Source organism: Amphiprion ocellaris, chromosome 10, assembly GCF_022539595.1.
Source record: "Amphiprion ocellaris isolate individual 3 ecotype Okinawa chromosome 10, ASM2253959v1, whole genome shotgun sequence".
NCBI lineage: Eukaryota > Metazoa > Chordata > Actinopteri > Pomacentridae > Amphiprion > Amphiprion ocellaris.
In genome coordinates, this window is record NC_072775.1 from 18,565,730 (window position 1) to 18,587,712 (window position 21,983).

General features: G+C 42.1%; 1 protein-coding gene across 1 annotated transcript in view; it reads right to left on the reverse strand.

The window, feature by feature from the left end:
• LOC111568711 (solute carrier family 22 member 23-like) overlaps window positions 1-21,297 on the reverse strand; it is a 36,779-nt gene extending 15,482 nt beyond the window's left edge. Inside the window, exons 1-3 of the mRNA XM_023270489.3 lie at window positions 20,521-21,297; window positions 13,625-13,728; window positions 13,372-13,526 (exon numbers count right to left, since the gene is read on the reverse strand). Coding sequence (XP_023126257.1) covers window positions 13,372-13,526; window positions 13,625-13,728; window positions 20,521-20,958 — 697 coding nt within the window. The 5' untranslated portion in view covers window positions 20,959-21,297. The remainder of the gene's footprint in view (window positions 1-13,371; window positions 13,527-13,624; window positions 13,729-20,520) is intronic.
• Window positions 21,298-21,983: the final 686 nt, after the last annotated feature.

Genomic DNA, 21,983 nt, shown 5'->3' on the forward strand with positions numbered 1-21,983 from the left:
CTGGACCTTAGGCAGCTTTCTTGCAGGTGTCACAGGTGAAAATCTGGCATCCATCAGTAATGTTCCCTCTGCTGTCATGTTATTATTGAAAATGTTTAAATTGCCACCCGCTTCGCTGATTCACTGAGCAAATTAAAACAGGCCTAGTATCTGCTCATTAAAGGATGTTTGTTCTTGCTTATAAAACAATCAATCAGGTAAAGCTCTGCATGTGGGATTTCAAAAAAGAAAAGACATCAACTTCCTACATGACAACCTACCTAGCCACATCTATTAAAAGTAGAGACAAAACATGGATGGGATCAACATAGATGTAAAGCTGACACACGTTATAGCTGCGTATTTCTTTATTATAAAATTGTTCACTGGTCCTAGTAGTTGCTACCACAGCATTAGCATCAACTAAAAATGGCATAGGCAGGACAGATCCTGTATATCACTTATTCGTTTAGATTAGTTACAGCAGAGCAAAACAGATTACAAATCCATCCACTATAAAAATTAACGAAGACAGACACAGTGTTTGGCTGTGTTAGTGGTACTTGTCGAAGAATCCACCAGTTCTGGCCAATCCTGTACCACACAGAAAGCTACAGCATCTCTGCTAAGGAGTTAAATGCAATATTTCCAAATGAAATTCCCTCTCAAAGTTGGGGAGTGGTCAGTAGTTTGCACAATGTGTCATCTGACTACATCAGACGCATCAAACCAGGGGCCCCTTGTGCCCCGTATGGAAGCAATAGTTGTGTTTCACTAAAAAATTACCAATATCCTAATTGATCAAAGCCACATTTTGAAACTATACTACTCTAGGGCCAGTGGTTCACTTTCACCTTTAAACTGGCGGTGTACATGGGGCTCAGGCAGACTGGGTGGGTGTGATACTCACTGCATTATTAATACATTTAAAGGTTCCAAAACCTTCAAAGCTGTGATCACAGATGGAATGCTTTGTGAGATCAAACTCATTTCAAGCATGTGCAAAGCTGCTGATGAGCTTTTGCAGTGCTTCTTCTGAGTGACAGGCCAGTGCTGCACTGTCAGCAAACAGCATTATTACCCTGATTAGGGCTCAATGAACCTTGATCTTTATCTGCCATTCCTGTACATCGGACAGTTTTTTTGCGTTAAGGCAAGTGGTACCTCAGTGGAACATAGTGACAACACAGAAGAAGACAGGGTAGAGTCCACAGGCCTGTGTAACCCACAGTTAGTCAGGAAAGTCTCAGAGAACAGGACACATTGATCCTGAAGTCCATCCATCCATTATCTATACACCGCTTATTCCTCACTAGGGTCGCGGGGGGGGGCTGGAGCCTATCCCAGCTGACTCGGGCGAAGGCAGGGGACACCCTGGACAGGTCGCCAGTCTGTCGCAGGGCTACATATATAGACAAACAAACACTCTCACATTCACACCTACGGGCAATTTAGAGTAATCAATTAACCTTAGCATATTTTTGGACTGTGGGAGGAAGCCGGAGTACCCGGAGAAAACCCACGCATGCACAGGGAGAACATGCAAACTCCATGCAGAAAGATCCCGGGAAAGCCGGGACGCGAACCAGGGACCTTCTTGCTGCAAGGCGAAAGTGCTAACCACTACGCCACTGTGCAGCCCTGATCCTGAAGTACCCTTCAAATTTCAGTAGAAGATAATCATCTGATGAGCCATGGCAAAAAGCCAATGCACTGGTGGAGCATGAAGATAGTTACGCTGACGAGGTCAAAGGCCTTTGTCAGGTGAGTTAAAGGCAACACAGTATAATCTTCTCTGCTCAAAGACATTTGTTTTAGCCGGTGCAGTTGGAGGATCCTACTGATGGTAGATAATTGAGATTTTAACAGAACAAACTGCAGTTTATTTACAATTACTCTAGTAAATAAATAAGGAAGAGCATTCCTTTTTGTCCCCCAACTCTTCCTTTTCTATACATTATAAATGAACCGTGATATGTTAGCCCTCAAACATCCTGAGGTATCCTCTTCGCTCTCTTGTCCTAAGCACTGAAAAGGGGCTATTGGCTAAGAAAAAGGTCAAACTCATTGATTAGTCTCTTATTTGGAGCTACAGAGAATGCCAACTAGCCCAAATTGGCCACAGGCACTTTTCCCTTTGATCTAGCTGGGATTCTTTGCAATCAGGTCAGTAAAACACCACCAGGAGAATATTTTCTTTCAATACTGTTTGTGTGTTTGTTTGGCCTGACTATTCCACCACTGCTATTCTCCCACACTCAGACAGATCAGCACAGAACAACTTATTGGCTCTACCACATGGGACTAGAGCTACTTCTTACATTCGTCACATAAATTCCCAACACAACAGCTTCCTCAGTCTGACCAAAGAAGAACAGAAACTGCATTCATTATTTTTCTACACTCATCAAAAGAAAGTACAAAGGTTGCAAGTACTGATTTGGCCAATCACTGGACTTCACTCAGGAATTCGTAGTGTGAGATAACTGAAGATTATGTCATGCAATGCGGCTCACAAACCACGAGGATTCAAAGTTATTTCCACCAATTAGAACATGGCGATTAGGTCATTCAGTTTGCTACTACACTGTCCTCACAGTAAAAAAAAAACTGTAGGATATGTACATCTTTCTCAACTAACATGTGCAGAGTAATGTTTTAGCAGAGGAAGCTGGCTGAGAAACACAAAATGCAAGCTCTGCACAAAAGGGAACTTTAACCTTGTTCAGAGGGGAAAAAAGAACTGAGTCTGCACCTTAACCCATTTATCAGGAGACAGCTAGAGCGGATTGTGGGGGAAGAATGAGCACAGTTCAACTTGTATTTCATGGAAAATACTTTTCTTTGGGTGAAAAACCATTTGCACTCTGCACACAGTCCCACAGTTTGCATCTCACTTTGCCTCTACAGATGTTTCACCATCCTTGCCGTTTATTCTGCTCATTCTTAACAGCCAGAATGAGTAAAAAGTTGGATTAGCAGGATGTGTCTGATGGCGGTAGGATATTTCTGCAGTGTTGTGAGGCAGACCAGGCTGCCATATGGGAGGAAATGAAAATCTTCTGTCTTCAGAGTCTAGATCTGGCTCACACTTCCCAGGTTAGGCTGGATAGAGCGATATTCATCAGCAGTATACACACAAACAGTTTCAACGTGGAGAGCGAGGCAGGTAAGGAGAGGAGGCAGGCCAACAAAGAGCGCTGTCTGCCAGACGGTACAAACGAACGAGAATCTGACACTGACACAAAGGAAACCATTTACACAGATAAAAACACACACAGCTTCTATTTTTCTGTGCCGTCCCTTGAGCCTCATCTGTGCGCAGAGAGATTAATGCCCGAGGTAAGAGGAGGGCACCACCGAGAGAAAGCGCCTCATTACAGCCAGCAGAGGAGCGGTGAAGAAGACAAGGCCGGCGTGGCCCGGCTAACCTGACAAAACACAGCATAGCACTGCAGCAGGAGGCGAACATGACCAATGATCCTGTCTGAACACAGGCCCATTACTCCACTGTCAAAAGAAGGAAAAATGAAACACGGACAGCTGGTGGGACAAACAGGGCCATATGAAATCTCATAGAGGATAGATTAAACTGGAGGAAGTATTTGGTTTTGGCTTTGCATACGGAATATGATTCCTCAAAAAGAGGAAAATCTGTAAAACTTCTTAGATGTGCTCCAGTTTTTAAAGGTTTTTACACATTATTAAGAAGGTTAAGAATTGAGCATTTTCCAAATATGGCGTAGAAGTAGCTTTAACTCTTTAAGACCTACCATTGAGCAAGTCCACCAGGACATATTTTTACATTTTTACATGCAGTAGTGCCATTTTTTGGAGCATTTTTATTTGCTTTACATCAAAATAACACTTATATCTCAAGTTTCAATAATATGTATTGTCTTATGTCTTCACTACTACAATAAATTGCTTAAAAGTGAAATAAACCTTAAAAAATGAAAATCATTTTTGTTTTTATTCACAGATATTTCAAACTACAGAAACTGCATAGCTATAGCCCTCAAATTTTTAAATGTAAAAAAGTTGCACAATATTCTTTGGAACCACAGGAATTTTATTTGGAGTCTGTACATAACTTGCTTTTTGAGATATGGTCAATTTTGTAACCTGTAAAAAAACACAATTTAAATAACAGAGCAAAATTTAAGATTATGAAAGATTTTTGTTATGTGCGCTTTATTGTGTATTTTTACAAACCCTCACTGCAATGAAAAAGCGCTCTGAGACCTGGTGAATGTGTGAAATGTTAGTCTAACTCCCAAGATTTTATATGAAAAGAATGATTAATCTATCTTATCTGGTTTCAAATCTACTGCTAATAAAAAATCAATATGTAAATCGTAGCGCCGGCGCTACGCTGAGTTCTAAAGGGTTAATTTCACACGTACAATCATCACAAGAGCATCAAACTGCCAGTATGAAATGTAATGTTGCAATACTTTTATACTCCTTACTTAACTAATGTAACACACTGACACTAAAATCAGTTAAATTATAACTTTAACACACTTTAAAACATTTTATACAACATGTGACCCCGTGCTATAATGTCACCATCATCATATCAGGTACTTCCCTTCACTGTCCTGCTAGTAAAATATAGTCCTCCATTTGCACCTGTGTACATATTTACTACTGTACATGCACAAAAGGAGCAACAGCAAACACTATCCACACAATGATTACAGTCTCCAGGCGTGCCAGCAGCAATATTACTGTGTTGATACAAATACAATGTGTGTTTTTCCCCCCAAGAAACTACACTTGCTTACATTTGGCCGTCTGACATTTTTTGCTCCCTTTTCATCTCTCGTGTTTTCTCTCTCCCTGTCTTGCACTTTCTCTCCCAGGCATGACAAATTTCCATAAGCGGAGCCTGGAATTAGATAAAATCCCAACCTCTCGGGACAACACAAACAATGACTCTACGCAACAGCACAGAACTAAAGCATCTTGGAAAACGGGGCCTTTTCAGCGCAGGATGAGGTCGTTTTATTGGCATTTTGTGGTGCATATTAACAGATGAGTACTTTCGGTTGGACGTTAACGTTAAATTTACTAGCCATCTGCTGTCACTTACAAAAATGTTGTCTTTTGTGTGATCCAGTGAGTTTGAAAGCATCATTTATGTAACCATGATCTATTTGACAAACAGAATTTGCCCCTGTCTTGTTGGGAAAACTGATTTCTTCATTTCTGTAACATCAAATTCTCAGCAGAGGAAAAGAGCCATATGCCTCCATCAATCTATATCAATATTATAGGAACCAAGTGTTCGCTAAGGGCTAACAACAACGTACTATGAAATATTCATTGGCCAGTTTAAGCTACAACAGTCCATTTGCAAATATTCAGAGATGGCGACTAACACACTCAGCCAACACAGAATACACTTTTCAGGAAAGAAAAAAAAGCATAATAACCACAAGCTAAAGTATGATTGGTGAGTGTCATCCACACCATCCTCCTTAAAAAGACAACTTTTATCTTCTACGTCACGGAGAGCAGTCATGAACATTTATGTCAAAGGTTGCAGACGCAAAAGTCATAAAGAATCACACGGTTTCTGCCTCTGTCTTTCACTTTGTGTGTTGTATCTCACCCTACAAAGCCTTTGTCTCACACACACCCAAGACATGTAAAGGCACGCCGCCTCTGATTCAGATGTGGAAAAGGACCGAGTACTCCACTTAAGATGCATTTAGAGACATGTGCTCTGTTCCTGTACTGCAAGGTGAAGTAAACATCCTGCCTTTAAACCACATTAAGAGTTGATGCCGGAAAATTAAAGGTGGAAGAAGAAAAATAAAAGTACAAAGTTAACATGCATGTACGCTTGCACATCGAACTCCACTTTTAATTTTCAGAGGGCTTCTGCACAATCGCAGCGTCTCTTGAGCTGATCACAAAATCCTCACACAGCGCAGCCAGATAGCATGACTCAGCTGGCTGATATGTAGTGTGTGTTTGCCAGTGGGGGCCGGGGGGAGGTGAGGGAGCGGTTGGGTGTTTACTGTAAAAATGCATTAGTGAGCAGCACGGTGATGCTGAGCTCCACTATAGGAGCACTGTGATGCTAAAAAAGCTAGCGCACATTGATGGAGCACTGTGGTATAAATAGCAGCGCTGCATCAGGTGACTTTCTATAGCTATCAGCTTTGCTATTCTGCTGTTGTAGTTTGGAACCAACATTCTGCACATCAGTGAGAGATGCATTAACCTGGCTTACACATGAAAGGGCTTAATGTTAATACACAGAAACACTTCACTTTCACTTGCGGTGGGTGTGTAATTGTATCACCCTGCCTCACAGTCAAGCACTTTTCAGACACGAAAAATCTTCTCCATCCCCCTGGGCAATTTCCACATTCCACTCAGTCTTTATGTTTTTTTTTCCTCCTTGCTGGTCCCCATTCTCTCCCCTCGTCTCAAACTACCCCACCGCCACCAATTGCTCTGTCTCTCTGTGAGGCAGTTAGCGTCAGGAGCCCTATAGGTGTCACATCGCATCAGCCGCTTGGGCCCTGCAATGGGCCCCAACTTCGACAGGCCAGCCATGTGGAACAGATAGCAGTTGGGCACAAATTGCTCCACAGTCTTAAAAGAGGCTCAACCATATCCTCCAACCTAGACGGATTCGCTGATTGATGCCTCAGGGACAAAAATGAAAGAACATGCAGGAGGTCAGGAAGGTCTACATTAACATATTTGTGAGGAAACTGTCGACTTAATTAAGCAAAAAGATTGCGGACGTCACATTGTTACTTTCTAGAGTGGAATTTTGGTACGCAGTGGTGCAAAGTCTCCAGGATGCATGAAATAAGACTTAATGAGACAGGGATTCATGTGAACTGGGGGATAAGTGTAATGTCTCCAGTGCATTAGTGTAATGTCTGCAGTGCAAACAGTGGGATTTAGCTTTGGTTTTCCTTCATGAGCAGAGTCAAACAAAGCAAGCCACAAAGGAAGGTCATGTGGTTTGCAATGCTACATGCCATAAGACTGACAGAGCTGCAAGACCACAATGGATATAAGCTTTAGCTAAACTCTTAGCATGTAGCTCACTGTAATGCAATAAATTCTCTGAACAGAATGCCTTGAAATAAAACGATTGATTCTCTTCAGTAATGTGTTATTGAACGACTGTGTTCCTACTCCTGGAGCAGCTCTGGTGTAGTTTTGTCAATACACAGCGGCTGCGGGGCAAATACCATGTGACACATGATTAGAAATAAGGGTGGCAGTATTGCAACACAAAGCCTACACAAAGCTCAAACATACGTCTGTCCAACTAGGCAACAGTGCTGCAGCAACACTGAGCGCGACAGACTGTCCAAGGAGTTATGAGTTGTTTAGCAAAAACAATGAGGCTGCTGATGTTATGGAAATAGTTGGATTATTATTTTATGAATAAGTACGGGGCTACAATGTAACAACGGCAAGGAGGAAATATATTTCATTCACTGGATGACAACTTTGTGCTTGACTGCCCACTTTTACTGGTAAATGAGTAACTTGTAGTCTGAATTATAATTATCGCCTGAAGCAAGGAACTATGAAGATCCTGTGTTTACTCTTAATGCAAATGGATCAAAAGGGGGTTATCTATCCAGTTTCCTGAAAACTTCTAGGCTTCACACGTGACACATTTCAACATGGGCATTGCCTCTAGGGTTAGTTTTCTATAAAGTTATAGAAACTTTAAACCCAATGTTGTTGATATTCTTGGCAAATTCTAGGCCTCTTAACCACTTCTCATCCACACAACTACTTGAACATGATTGCAGATGTAAAGTGTTGTATTTACCATTGATAAGGTATCTGAATATACACTACCAATCAAAAGTTTGGGGTCACTTAGAAATGTCCTCATTTTTGAAAGAAAAGCAGTTTTTTCCAGTGAAGATAACATTAAATTATTAGAAACACAGTCGAGACATTGTTAATGTGGTAAATGCCTATTCTAGCTGGAAACAGCTGGTTTTTAATGGAATATCTACATAGGGGTACAGAGGAACGTTTCCAGCAACCATCACTCCTGTGTTCTAATGCTACATTGTGTTAGCTAATTGTGTTGAAAGGCTAATTGATGATTAGAAAACCCTTGTGCAATTATGTTGGCACATGAATAAAAGTGTGAGTTTTCATGTAAAACATGTAATTGTCTGGGTGACCCCAAACTTTTGAACAGTAGAGGAGAAAAAAAGGACAAAATAACAGCACAATCATGACCACTTCATTAAAGTAAGTGAAGTGGTCTTGTATTGTATTGTATGTTGTAGACTGTGGACTATATGTTGGAATAAAAAATGCAAAGAATATGAAAATAGGGCAGAGAATGGTAGAGCAGAAGGCAGAGAAGAAGGAAGAGCACACAGAAAGCCAAAGTGGAACAACATAAAAGGACTCTAAAGTGGGAGAGGCATAAGGGGAAAACATCTTTACTTTGACTCACAAAAAATTGCACTTCAAGACTTAGAGTTTATAAAGTATGTAGTCCTGCTACATTATTACAACTCTGCTAAAACAAAAACAAATATTTCCTTTCTATCCATCCGAATGGTCAGCTGCTCTGGATTCTAACTGTTAAAGAAGCGCATAATTCATCTTTTCATACTTTCCTACTTCTGACTTTATAGAACAGAAAGCTATGTTGTTCACTGCATCATGCAGAACAAATCTAAGAGATGATGGAGCCACATGTAAGATGAATCCTCTACAATGGCTGATGAATTAAGTGGGTGGATTTGTGTACATCAAGACAACAGAGACATAAACTCAGGAATGCAATATCAACTCTGAATGGTACAATGAAATGAGGCTACACCTGTATTTCCCAACTGACTGAGTCAAACATTATCAATCATTGTATTTTTTTCTTTTGATAGAATTTTACAAACTGAATTCTACTTTTCAACAGAACTGTGTGCTAGTTTTGTAGATGTAGAAAAATGTTGACTAAATTGTCATGCAATAATATAACGCCACCTCCTACTGCGCTCCAGCCCTCGGGCTGAGAACCACTGATTTATTGAGCCATAAACTGTAGTCTAATGTGAAAACAATTGATGCAGATGTCAACTTCATTTCAGTTTGACAAGATGCCATACCACACAGTTACACTACAACCGTTCTCCTCTTCCTATCCCCACCATTGCTGCTTTGTCTCGTAAGCGCGTCTTAACAGTTCTCCTGTTTTGGGTGTGCGGTAAAAGCTTTTCAAGATATACACTGTGGAGTAAATTAGAATGACAAGGACACCGAGGGCTCCGTCCTTCATCATCTCATCCTTGCTTCCTCCCTCTCATCCTCCCTTCCCTGCACTTTCCCAGCGTCCCCTCGCACTGGTCAATTACTGTGGCCAAAGAGGCTTTTAAGGATCCATCACCGAGACCACAATGTTCATCAACAGCGATGCCAATTACCAGGACGCTATGAAAAAGTCCCCTCCCGCCCATTCTTTGCAACTAGCACAACATTTGCACACAACTAATTACTTAAACCTTTACTGTCTAGAGAGAAGGTCACATCAACAGATAGGATTCATCTCCACAAACATTAGACTCTCCACCGCCTCTTCCTGCAGCGACGGGAGAAACTGTGGTAAAGACAAGTTACCACGACATTCCCAACCCTTTCAGTTGTTATTTGATTATTGATTAACAGTAACGAGGATTAAACTCTCAAGATAAGACACATGCTGGTGCACCTAAATGAAAACGAAAGAGTTCAATATAGGGGTAAGCGCTGTGGCAGTGTCTCGGTAATGAGATTTATCCCAACAAAAGCATCTAGTTTAATAAATGTTAAGAGGTCACTGCAACACAATTACTCTTCTTTTAGCTGAATGCTGTCCTCAGCCAGAGAGTAGGATTAAAGTAGAATAGCTTTTTGATTTGTTATGTCAGGTTGTTAGTGAGAACAGTAACAGTGGGCGGATACTAAGAATTAGGAGAGGGTGGTGCGGACAAAATTCAGACCAAACAATTTAATACTGCACCTTTTTTGAAGAGAAACTTTCAGTTAGAGGTGGAATGTATGAAGTATCCAAGTTTTAAAATGCAAATTGTGTCATAACGTGATATTTTGATTTAGTAATATACAGAGATGATGAATACAAGTGGATTTAACAGAGAACTTTGAATGTGCAAACAAGAGCTGCTCTTACTTCACTGAAATGGAGCCAAGTCCCAAAACAAACCAGTTTCACCAACTAGCAACCAATCCACTACCGTTACAGTTTCTGTTTATTGCATTCCAAGAGATAGACCTCTGTCATTTCTGTACTGCTGCTGTGACAGTGACAGGTGCAAGGCGAAAGTGCTAACCACTACGCCACTGTGCAGCCCCAAGTTTATCAGTGGGACCAAAGACGTTCTGGATATTGAGGTATTAGGCAAAAAAAATCAATGTTCATGTTTGAAACATAAAAATACAGAGTCTAGGTATTATTCATTTAACACTACATATTAGCTGCTTTCAAAAGTCAATGCCTTAAACTGCTCCCTTGATCAGTAACTGTCCATTCATAGCTCAGCAACAATGACTACAAATGGCCTTTCTGTCAAGATCTGAATTTATGAACAAGCTAAAGCAACATGCATGTAGTCTATACATATGGTGCATATTTTTAAAAATATAAAGAATGGTGAATAAAATGTGTGTTTGTTTCCTGTAACATACACTATATTGCCAAAAGTTCTGGGACACCCCTCCAAATAACTGAATTCAGGTGTTCCAATCACTTCCATGGCCATAGGACATTCTTACAAACATTTGTGAACATGAGTCACTCTCAGGAGCTCAGTGAATTCAAGTGTGGTACCGTGATAGGTTGCCACCTGTGCAACAAGTCCATCCGTGAGCTTTAATTGATACTAAATATTTCATGGTCAGCTGTTAGTGGTATTATAACAAAGTGGAAGCGCTTGGGAACAACAGCAACTCACAGAAAAAAAAAAAATCACAGAGTGGGGTCAGTGGATGCTGTCGGGTACTGACAACTTTCTGCAGAGTCAATAGCTGCAGACCTCCAAACTTCATGAGGCCTTCAGATTAGCTCAAGGCAGTGTGTAGAGAGTTTCATGGAATGGGTTTCCATGGCCGAGCAGCTGCATCCAAGCCTTACATCACCAAGTGCAATGTAAAGCATTGGATTTGGACCTTCCTGTTCCAACATGACTGCTCACCAGTGCACAAAGCAACATCAATAAAGACATGCACTAGTGAGTCTGGTGTGGAAGAACTTGTGTGGAAGAACTTGACTGGCCTGCAGAGTTCTGACCTCAACCCGATAGAACACCTTTGGGATGAATTTGAGCGTAGACTGAGAGCCAGGCCTTCCCGTCCAACATCACTGCCTGACCTCACAAATGCGCTTCTGGAAGAATGGGCAAAAATTCCCATAAACACACTCCTAGACTTTGTGAAAAGCCTTCCCAGAAGAATTGAAGCTGTTGTAGCTGCAAACAGTGGGCCGTATTGAACCCTATGGATTAAGAATGGGATGTCGTTAAAGTCTGTGTGCGTGTTTGTAAAGGTAGATGTCCCAATACTTTTGGCAATATAGTGTATGATGTGTTAACATGTTCAGTGTTATTCATTGCTCAATGTGATACATGTTCAACGTAATCATGTTATTAACTTTTATCCCTCATTCACTGTATATTTTTGTTGCTAATTATTTTTCAGTTTCATAAATTTTTTATTCATAGCATATTTAAGACTGTATTGTGCATTTTGTATCTCAGTATATTTTTCTATTATATTTACATTTACATTTTACTATTGTGGTGGTGTCACATCACTCTGTGTACTTGCTACTGTAACAACATCCCCCATGGGGATCAATAAAGTATTTCTATTCTGTTCTATTCTATTCTATTCTATTCTATTCTATTCTATTCTATTCTATTCGCAGTGGCTAACTTAGTACACTATCCAACATTACTATCAAAACCATGGAGTTCAGTTGTACTATTCTAAGGGATTACAGGTGATGTTTGAAAAATTCCTCATTCATGACATTTCTTCAAGTTTAGGACAGGGCCAGTTTTGACCCGTTTTGTTAGGCTGGACTGTGAGGCATAATAGGTGGGAAAGCTGGGTGGTCTGCAGCCCAGAGGTTAGAGAAGCAGGTTTAAAGCAAAATGCTGTGGTTTCTTCAGTAGTCTGAGCTTAGAATTTGTGTGCATGGTCTCTGAAATAAACAAATCTAACAAACAAAGCTCTCATGAAGGTAAACTAACATGAGAAAATGATTTACTTCCAATCCATACATGAGTTTGGACAGGTTACGCTTTTGAATGTGCTATTTTTCATTAGCATTGGGACCTTGTTTGTGTCCTGTTATAAGATTTGCAGTCCGAAAAAACACAACTGGTATTTTCTGATATTTTTTCATTGGCTGAACTGAACATTTTTCTCCTATAATTTCATTGTGGAAGCAAGGTTCACATTCGGGTGAGCTGCCCACACCTGCCAACAGCTCAGGTTTAGAGTGATGACAAGTGTCATGCTCTTAACTGGATTTGGGTAGCCAATGTTTTGTTTGCCAATCATATAAATGAGCTTCTCCCAAAGTTTTTTCTTTAATATAACGCTGACTTTTTCGTGGGACCTGTTAGCTTGAGCCTCAGTCTGCAAGCCTTAATTCATGCTTCCCACGTCCTGCTTGTTATAATGAGGCACTGAATGAGGAGATTCTCAGTCATCTACACCATTATAATCCATCATTAAAAGAGCTGTAACTGAAGTAGGCGCTGCAGGACTTTAGAGGTGCTCTGATTTGTTCATGGTTTCCATTGATGGTCCCCAAACATAGTGGAAAGTTTTAAATTCGTCTGAAATCCTGTGTTACATCCGCCCACTGTGCTCAGCACAGGTCGCGAATAGTCATGTTGACACAGTTATACAGCCAATCTGTAACTAGCTGCAATATCCTGTATCAAGTACAAAGTCACAGCCAGCCTTTCAGAAAAATCCACAGTAGCCCCAAGCATTTTTCTGTGTTTATATAAGGTGAAATACACAGAGCAGACTGATACGTACCTATTGTAGAATGACTAGAGCTCTGTGTGTGTGTGTGTCCATATCTGCCTGTGTACATGAACACAGAAGGCATGAATTGGCCCTTGGCTACAAGTATGTTGTCATGTAAGTAGCCATCACGTGCATAATTGATCAGCTTTATGAGATTTTTGCTTAAAAAAAAAAAAAAAAAAAACAACCTTGGTCACAGAGTTAACTGTCTAATTAGTTTAACTAGTTTAATTTTGTGCAACAAAGCTGCTCACTGGTTCATGAACCTGCCCTTGATTTTCTTCATTGTAAAATCTGCCAACAAAAACAACACATAACTGTTGAGTTACTTACTGAGGACGTAGAGAGAAAGGGTGATCCCTGCCAGGCAAAAGCCCTCGAAGAAACGCAAGGTGCTGAACATGGGCACGTTGACAGAAAACGCCACAGTCAGACCAAACACTAGCATGAAGAGCACCGATATGATGAGCACTGGGTGGCGGCCAAACCTACAGAGCAAGGGAAAAACAAAAAATGACAGTTGGAATATGGCAAACTGCTATTAATCATGCATACCTGACAATGAGGGTTGGCATGAAAAACTTACCAGTCAGCAAGTATTCCAAACACCAGGTACCCAAAGATGGATCCCACCAAGAGAGAGAACTTTGCAATATGGACTTTCCATGCTGAGTCACACACCAGACTCCACTGTAGAGACAAACAAGCGCAGGCATTAGTTCCAAGAAAATGATGCTGAGTAAATAACGTTGAGGTTAGAGATCAATTTCATTTTCGAGGACAACACGTTTTATCTCTTATTACCACTTAAAACACATTGATATGTGAGAAGGCAACAGACGGGCTTCCTGGTATTTGGTGTACAGGAACACGTTATTTCTCCCACAATTATCTTTGTTTCATTAATTATTCCAAACAAGTCGTTGATTTTTGAGCGCAATAATCCTACCAAACAGAGCGCCTCTGAACAAACTAGTATTTATTCTCTGATGCAACTGTGGCTCAGCTGGTAAAGCAGGTTGTCAAGTCAAGTCAAGTGTCCCTGAGTAAGACACTGAACGGAGGATGGCAGGTGAGCACTTTGCATTGTAGCTCTGCAACCACTGCTGAGTGAATGGTTGAATGAGAAACACATTATAAAGTGCTTTGTAGAACATGACTAAGGTTAAAAGGTGCTACAGAACGATTGAAAAGCAACAGCAAGTGTAAAAACAGTGTATTGGTGTTTCCCATCACTGTTAAATGTGTGTGTATATAGCAAAGCTCACATTGTGCTTCCCTGACAAAGCCACTAGAAAGTTGGAGAATCTTATCTGTCCTTTGCAAATCAACATGGATTAAATTATCTGTTCTTTCTAGTAATTGCAGTAATAAAACATTTCCGTGCTACATTACTTATTTCTCCTCCTCTCCAGTGTGACAAGATGCTACATTACAGGTAACTTTGCCTCTCCTAGTTTTCCACAGTGACTAAAGCTCTACACAGCTGAATGATTCTCTCAGTGCAAACAGTGCAATGTGTGCTTGCCTTTGCATGCGTCCAGCACACCCTTCATTTTCTTTCTTCCCACCAGTAGCAACAAGTTGTCAGCAATAGGCCTCATACACAGTGTGAGTGTTGCAGCAGCAAATTGTACATTTGCTCAGTAGAGCGTCTGAAATTCTTGATAATGGTTGTGGGAGGAAATTCAATATAACAAAAGATTGGAAGCAAAAAAGCTGCTTTGACTACCTTTGGCATCATTATTTAATGATGCTAGCAGAATAGGCCATTCTGAGGAAACTAGGAGATGAACTTCAGAGAGGAGGAGGATATTAGGGTTTTCCTGGCAACATATGCTTGGCAGCTGTCTGTGCAGAAAGAAGCAGCAGGAAGGAACAGACAGGGGCGTGGTAGCCATAGCAGGTGCATAATGTGTGAAGCTGATCGACACTGACCTTAATTCTACCTCATCTCTTCACTAAACCCCTTCATTGTAAACAAATACCTAAACAGATATTGCACAACCAAGAAAATTCTACTACTTTGCACAGCAACTCCACCCAGCCTTTAAATACAGGTTATAGTTTGTCACGGTCAGTTGTTCTTACATTTTTCTTTGAAGGGGTCTAACCTCTGATAACCTCCACCACAGTGACCTGTTCAGAATGGAACGCTCCAGGATTACCCAGAGCAACCCAGCCGTCACATGATCTAGGCATGCCACTCATTCACGGTTTCAGTATCGATGTCAGCAGAGGAAAACAAGTTCCTGTTGCACAATGGCAGGACAACTAAGAGTGTTTAAAAAAAAAAAAAAAAACAGAAGCTGCCGTCCTCTGAGACAGTGACAAATCAACTTACACTTTGAAATGAAACTGTCTGTCTGTGATTACACCGGGAACAGTACTGCATGCCCGGACGGTTGGTGACTCTGCAGATCAGACATGTGTGGGTTACCACAGACAGATGACCAAAATATAGCAACATCAGCATTCCCGAGTCATATGTCACAGACAAAAGCAGCAACGTCTCACAAGTGTTGAAATGTGTCACCAAACTGGGAGAGAATGGTAGGTTTTGTATGCCAAGCACCATTAATGTGTTTTATTCAAAAACATACGGCCATTTGCATTTATTATCAACCAGGTCTCTCTTCAGGCCAACACTTTGACGGAGCTGGGGGAAAAAAATATGCTAGAACATGTAGAAAGACGTTCATCCACAGCAGAGAAATCCCATCTGAGAATCAGATTTAGCATCAGCATGAGTCAAATCCACACAGCCTGTCTGCTATGCGCCTGTTATTCCTGTCACTTGTTTCCTTGCTATTGTCTTGCTCATTTGGCAGTAATGAATAGAAGTCAGCGTCTGGAGTTTAGACGCATACGAATCTATTAGCTGACAGAAAGTGCAGAACAATGAAGGGCTGAGAGCAAATCATACAGAATCCCGCGGGAGTCTGTTGACCTCTCTTAAATGACTGACCACCGATGATCAGTCGACACCAGCGAGGATCGGGATGAAGACGCTCCCAGCCACAGCTGCACATTTCTGCACTCGTTGAACTACGTACACAGTGGTGGGTGGGGGTCTCTAAGGAGAGGGAGCAGGCTGGGAAGGAGGGGGGGAAAGATGAGGGGGAAGAGCACAGGAAGAAGGGGAAATAATGATCACACAATGTAGCAAGAGAATGTAGAGAGATATGGAGAGGGATCAAACCAGGGTGGAATGAATAACAGGCTGAAGAGAGACAGGGAAAGAGATGCTGAAAAGCAGCTGTGAGGAGAAGGCAGAAAACACATGGAGAGACTGCTGCATAGTTACTGCCTAGCAACAGACCATCACTGAGGTTATCTGACTCTCTCTGCTTCCAAGTGCAAGTTTTAGCTATGCTGCCTCACTGAGGGGCTGAAATCCTATAATGTGGTGGTAGCGTAGGTGAGGGCAAGGAGAACAAACTACTGTGAAAGGAGGGTAAGTGAAAGCACAAAGATAAATCTATACTGCTCATACTCACATTCCATAGCAGTTTTGTGGTTTAAAAAAGTCATGAAGGAAACAATGCACATACGGTACTGAGAAACCTAAAGCCTGAGGGGAGAATATCTATGTGTGACCATGTTTTAAATTCTGCCATGCTGACGTAGCATCCCGACTAAACATCACATGAGAGGAGAAGTTGGCTGATGGCAGTAATATTTTCCAGTGACAGATGGTGAAACAACAAACCTTTGTCTGTCAATCAATTATTCATTGTCTCCTGTTGTTTACAGCTAACTGGAACCACACTTATCTGTCACCAGAGTGACTTCACATGTATTATCAACCCACCAACGCTCTTTCAGCCCAAATTCCATCACACAATCCTAAAAACAAACTTAAAGCGTGGCCAAGGGTCAGATACCCCACAATGCTGACCCCTCCCTGTTACAAAACAGTACTTATCAGAAACAAGTCTGCAGCACACACTCTTGTCACACACACAGAGCCTCAGCACGGTTTATCTTCTGGTCACACAAGCGTCTTTCCTCCCTGCTGACGCTGTGAGAGGCTGTCATTGTGTGCTGACTGGGTATCTGCAGTGGGGTCATCGCCTTTCGACAGCTGAGACCATTTCAAAGTGTCCCACACTGATCCTGGGTCTGTGGAAGGAGCCAACCAGCTGGGTAAACAGTATGAGGGGACACAGAGCAGAGAGGCCTGCATGGGTGTTCAACTGCAGTATCATTTTTCAGATCTATGGGTGTGCAACCTCCAGCACAGTGATAGTGTGCCTGGGTACACATCAATGTGCTTTTATCTTCCCTATCGCTTCCATACAATACTTTAACGGACACTCTGAGAAGAACAACACAAAAAGACACTGACAGACTGTTCATGTGTAGTACGGATGCAGTGCTTCCACAACAATGTGATTACTCAGTCAGCTAGCTGCTACTAAGAATTACTTTAATTAGAATTTCTTAATTATTAAATTAAGTGTAAGACCAATAAAACATAAGAAAATGGACATGAATGTCAGTTTCTTAATGTAAAAACTTAAAATGTGTCATTCGCCAAACACAAACCAGTACAGTTTCAAATCTTCACAATTTCAAAGCTGCAACTAGAGAATATTTAGTCTTTTGGATTTACAAATACTTTATCAGTAAACTGCTTCTCAAAACGTTGGTGTATTTTTCCATCTATCAGCTAAGCAACAACAGTTTTGATAATCATCATTTAGATAATTTACGAAGCCACTCGTTTTCAATGTCTGGAATATAAAGCTGTTTTATCATTCTCATTTTGAATTGAATATTTGGAGGTTTAGACACGCAAAGGTAGAAATCTGGAGACATCACTGCACACTAAGGACTATTTTTTGCTATTTTCTGGCATTTTAAAGACGAAACTAAATAAATCTATGTTCTAAATTCTCATAGCTGAGTACCAGAGTAAATGCCATTCTACAGCAGATTATTACAGGGGGGTAATCCTAAATCTTCATCTCTCCCTAATTGCCAAGTGCATTACTTATCATTTAAGAACCCCATTCATAAGGCATCGTTAGAGAGGTGAATCTGTGCTTTGAAGAAATTCTCAGGCCACTATTTCTGGTATCGTGCGCAGTCGCGAACCAGCTGAATGAGCGCTGAGCAGGGTAGGTTGCAGAGAGACTCTGTCTGAGTAATGATACATTCTCATTTCTCCGGCTCAGTTCAATTAAAAGGGACCCTGAGGAGAGCTTTGACTCAATTAGGATGGGTCTCCACATTAGCCACTCTGGATCCTTCACCACCTCAACCTCCACTGCCTGCCATCAAAAGCCTTCTATCTGTGTCACTGTGAGGAAAATGAGTGAACAGAGATGCTTTCAGGAAGCAAAATCAGATGTGGCACAGAGCGAAAACATGTATATTTTACATGTTGTCCTCGTGTTACATCAAGGATCAACAGAGTAGTGCGGGGTTAGGATGTGTTGGTACAGCTTGACATAGAGACACCACCACATTTCATCAGTGTTGGCACTCCGCTCTGCTTTTTAGGGATCGAGTGTCACGGATAGCTGAGCCCGGTCATGTGCAGTTATGCCTATGCAATCCAAACACGGGGAGAAATGCCAAGTCATCACTTCCTGCTGTAATGTCACATCCCAGCTTCTGCGCTGTGGTGGGAAAAGGAGGGAGGCCTTGGAAGACTGAGGGACGAGGTTGTCAAAAGAGACAAGGCCAATGACAAGTGCGAGAGTCAACCCGGATACACTTCTGGCTTCATTTCGAGCAGCTGGTCCGCGTGCAAACAGATTCAATTTCTCCCGACGGCGACCTTGTCAGAATGTGGAGCGACATGAGGTCAGGGGAAGACGAGCGCTGTCAGACACTTTGACCAACGGCTCGGTCGGCAGTGGTGGTAGTGTCAACATGACATTCTGAGTGTGTGTGCAAATGCAACACAAACGTTAGTATCTACAGGTTGCAGTGCCAGCATGACAAGGAGAGGAAGCTGTGTTGTTGTTCATACCTCAGCCTCCATATGGGAAACCTGCTGGCATTTTTGAACCATGAGAGAAGCAAAGTGTTTGGACAGTTAGCAACAGAGATCCACCCAATCCATTTTCCTCGCATATGACTTCATGTTCCGCTGCAGTTTGGGAATATAAAGGCCCAGTTTATCACCCTGGCCTTTAATGCAACCCCACCCTCCCCTCTAAATTACATTACGGATAGTAAATAAAATCAAGAATTAAACGGCTATGTTTAAATGCCATAGATGTATTTTATTTGCTTTATTTGAATGCGGACATTATCAGTGATAAGCAGATGGACTGTTGGCATCACGGTGGATTCAAGCTCAGGGCGCCACATCCCCCTCTATCGCACAATGGAGCTTCAAATCAAACCGCCTTCTCACTATAACATGCATGCCAAACTCTGTAAAGGTGAGGTTGCTGCAATTTAAAATGCAATTTCCTGTGCTCTGAAAGTCTGTGTGAGCTAATTACATACATATTGATTGTTTCTCATTCTCAACTGCCACCGTGTGATCTAAATTCTCAGGTAATTTTATCGAGTATCCTGATTTCATTGCATTATCCCATCGATATTAACGTCAGATTTGCTCGGGGAGTCTTGCGGAGGAGAGTTTCAGGTTTTTTTCCTTCCCGTACAAAGACAAAACTTGATATCCTGATATAAGCATGCAGCATCCACGATGGGAGAAGAGCTGATTGGCGTAATAAGAGATAGAAAACCTCTCCTCCTGCAGCTCACAGTCCAACTATGATGACTGCAGGCACACACTATCTCTGCACAGATAGGAAGAAGACGCTGTCATGATTAGAATGTGAGGACATCACTACAGAGAGTAAAAAGTGCACTCTGTCAAACCTATAAGGACATCTGCTGTGTGTTTGGTTAGTGCAGAGATAGGGCGGGTGGTGTTTGACCAGGGATGGGGTTGCATTATTCTAGAGAGTGCACTAATGACCTTTGCTCCAAATCTAAAGGCTCCATGTCTATTATGTCCAATACGACAGGCGGCAAATTCCACCAGCCCTGGCAGCTTTTTGGCCAGTGTGCCCACGGTGGCGTTTCCCTGCCACTGGTCAACCACTGTGTCAGCTGGTGGTGATGACTCACTGTCAGTAAGCTCTCACCTATGGAATCCTACCACTTTCAGTATCCAACATGAGCCAATTCTTGTTCAGTGAATCCCCCCCCCCCACACACACACACACACATACACTCACAGCTGAAATGCCCGGTGCTAGACGCCCCAACGTGGAGTGCAATAATGGAGGAGGGATAACCACAAGCACTATCCAGGAGATGCTCACTACTTCATTTTAACGTGATTGTGTCGTTGGTTAAGGGTGATATATATAGTCTCCAACCTTAGTAATCATAAGAGCCAGAATTTCATACTAATGTAAATCGATCCTGAAGGGATGAAGGCGGGGGAGTGGTGCGTAATACATATAATATGACAATGGAGAGGATCCCCATCCTCAAGCTTACCTTAGTGACCACGTTCTGCACAAGTCCTGTGTGCAGCTCGAAGGTCCACTCGCTGCACCTACACTGCATGCTGGTCGTGTCATTGTGGCTGCTATAACTTCCATTGGCATAAATAGAAGCCGGTCGTGCGCTGCTGTTTTTCGGACTGTCTAACAGCGAGGAAAGACCCGCACTGTGGTTAGTCACATTAGCCAGAGGCTGGATACATGTGTTGTTCGGCTGGGCCAGGAGGAAATTATCAGAGTACTGACTGAATCCAATAAATATCGCCGGGATCCATGTCAGCACGATCAGCTGTTTCTGGTACTTCCCAAATCCCCCGAGAAATGGCAGAACGGCACCGTCGATGCGTGTCAGCAGCCCCGCCGACGTGGTTTCGGGGGACACGAAGCCGTTCTCCGGTTGATGGTCCCCCGTTTCGAGCTGCACCACGGCCATGGCGGGTTTCGCCGATAGATGCCTCCGATGTGAAGCGAAGCCGGGGTTGCAGTGCTACCCCCTGTCGACTCCACAATGCGTCAATGCCCCCACAGCTCCGGCGGTGAAAGCCGTGCGCAGTCAATCACTGGAATGGAAGTAAGACGCGCCTCCCTGTTGTCAGGAAGCACTTCCCTCCGTCTGCCACCAAAAAAGCCCGAGTGGGACCGAGTGCAGTCTGTGGAACAAAGGCAGATTCCGGTGAATCAGACAACGAGGAGGAAAAACTCTCTCCTGATCTGTTCCGTGGTCCGAGTCACCGTGTCTGTGTGTGTGTGTGTGTGTGTGTGTGTGCGTGTGTGGGTCAGCAGCACTGTGGGAAGAGTTTCCTGAGGAAGCCACAGGTAACACACCTGCCCTGACAGGCCGCTGACACTACCCTAACATGGCCACCTGTAACCAATGGTAACTACTACCACATGGAAATTCACCCTCTTCGTGCTCTGAGAGGACAATCCCACACTGAAAATGTGCATCCGTTGTCATATTTTATTATAAAAGTATAAAGAAACCAGAATTGTCTGTATGTTTCTTTAAAAAAAAAAAAAAAATGGCCACATTGAGGAATCTGCAGCCAAAAAACATGTCTGGGCTCAACAAAAACAGCTTGCATCAGAGTTATAACAACTTCTGATGAGATTATGTTCACCCCACAACACACTGAGTCAGAGAAATTAACTTTTCCACTACAATCAAAGATGTTTTCATTTCTATCTGAAATACTGCAGCATGTTAAGACGGAGGAGGAGACTTGAAATCTTGAAGTAAAGACGAAGAAAACTTAAGCTATCAAGCCAATTTCATGAAGTTATCTCAACATGTTTAGTTTTTAATCAACTAACATATAAATTTGAGTTTAAATCCCACCCAATATTAAGTTGATGCAGTTACCAACAACTTTAAAGGTGTATACTACTGTTCAAAAGTTTGGGGTCACTTAGAAATCTTTTTTTTTCAATGAAGATAACATTAATGAGAAATACATT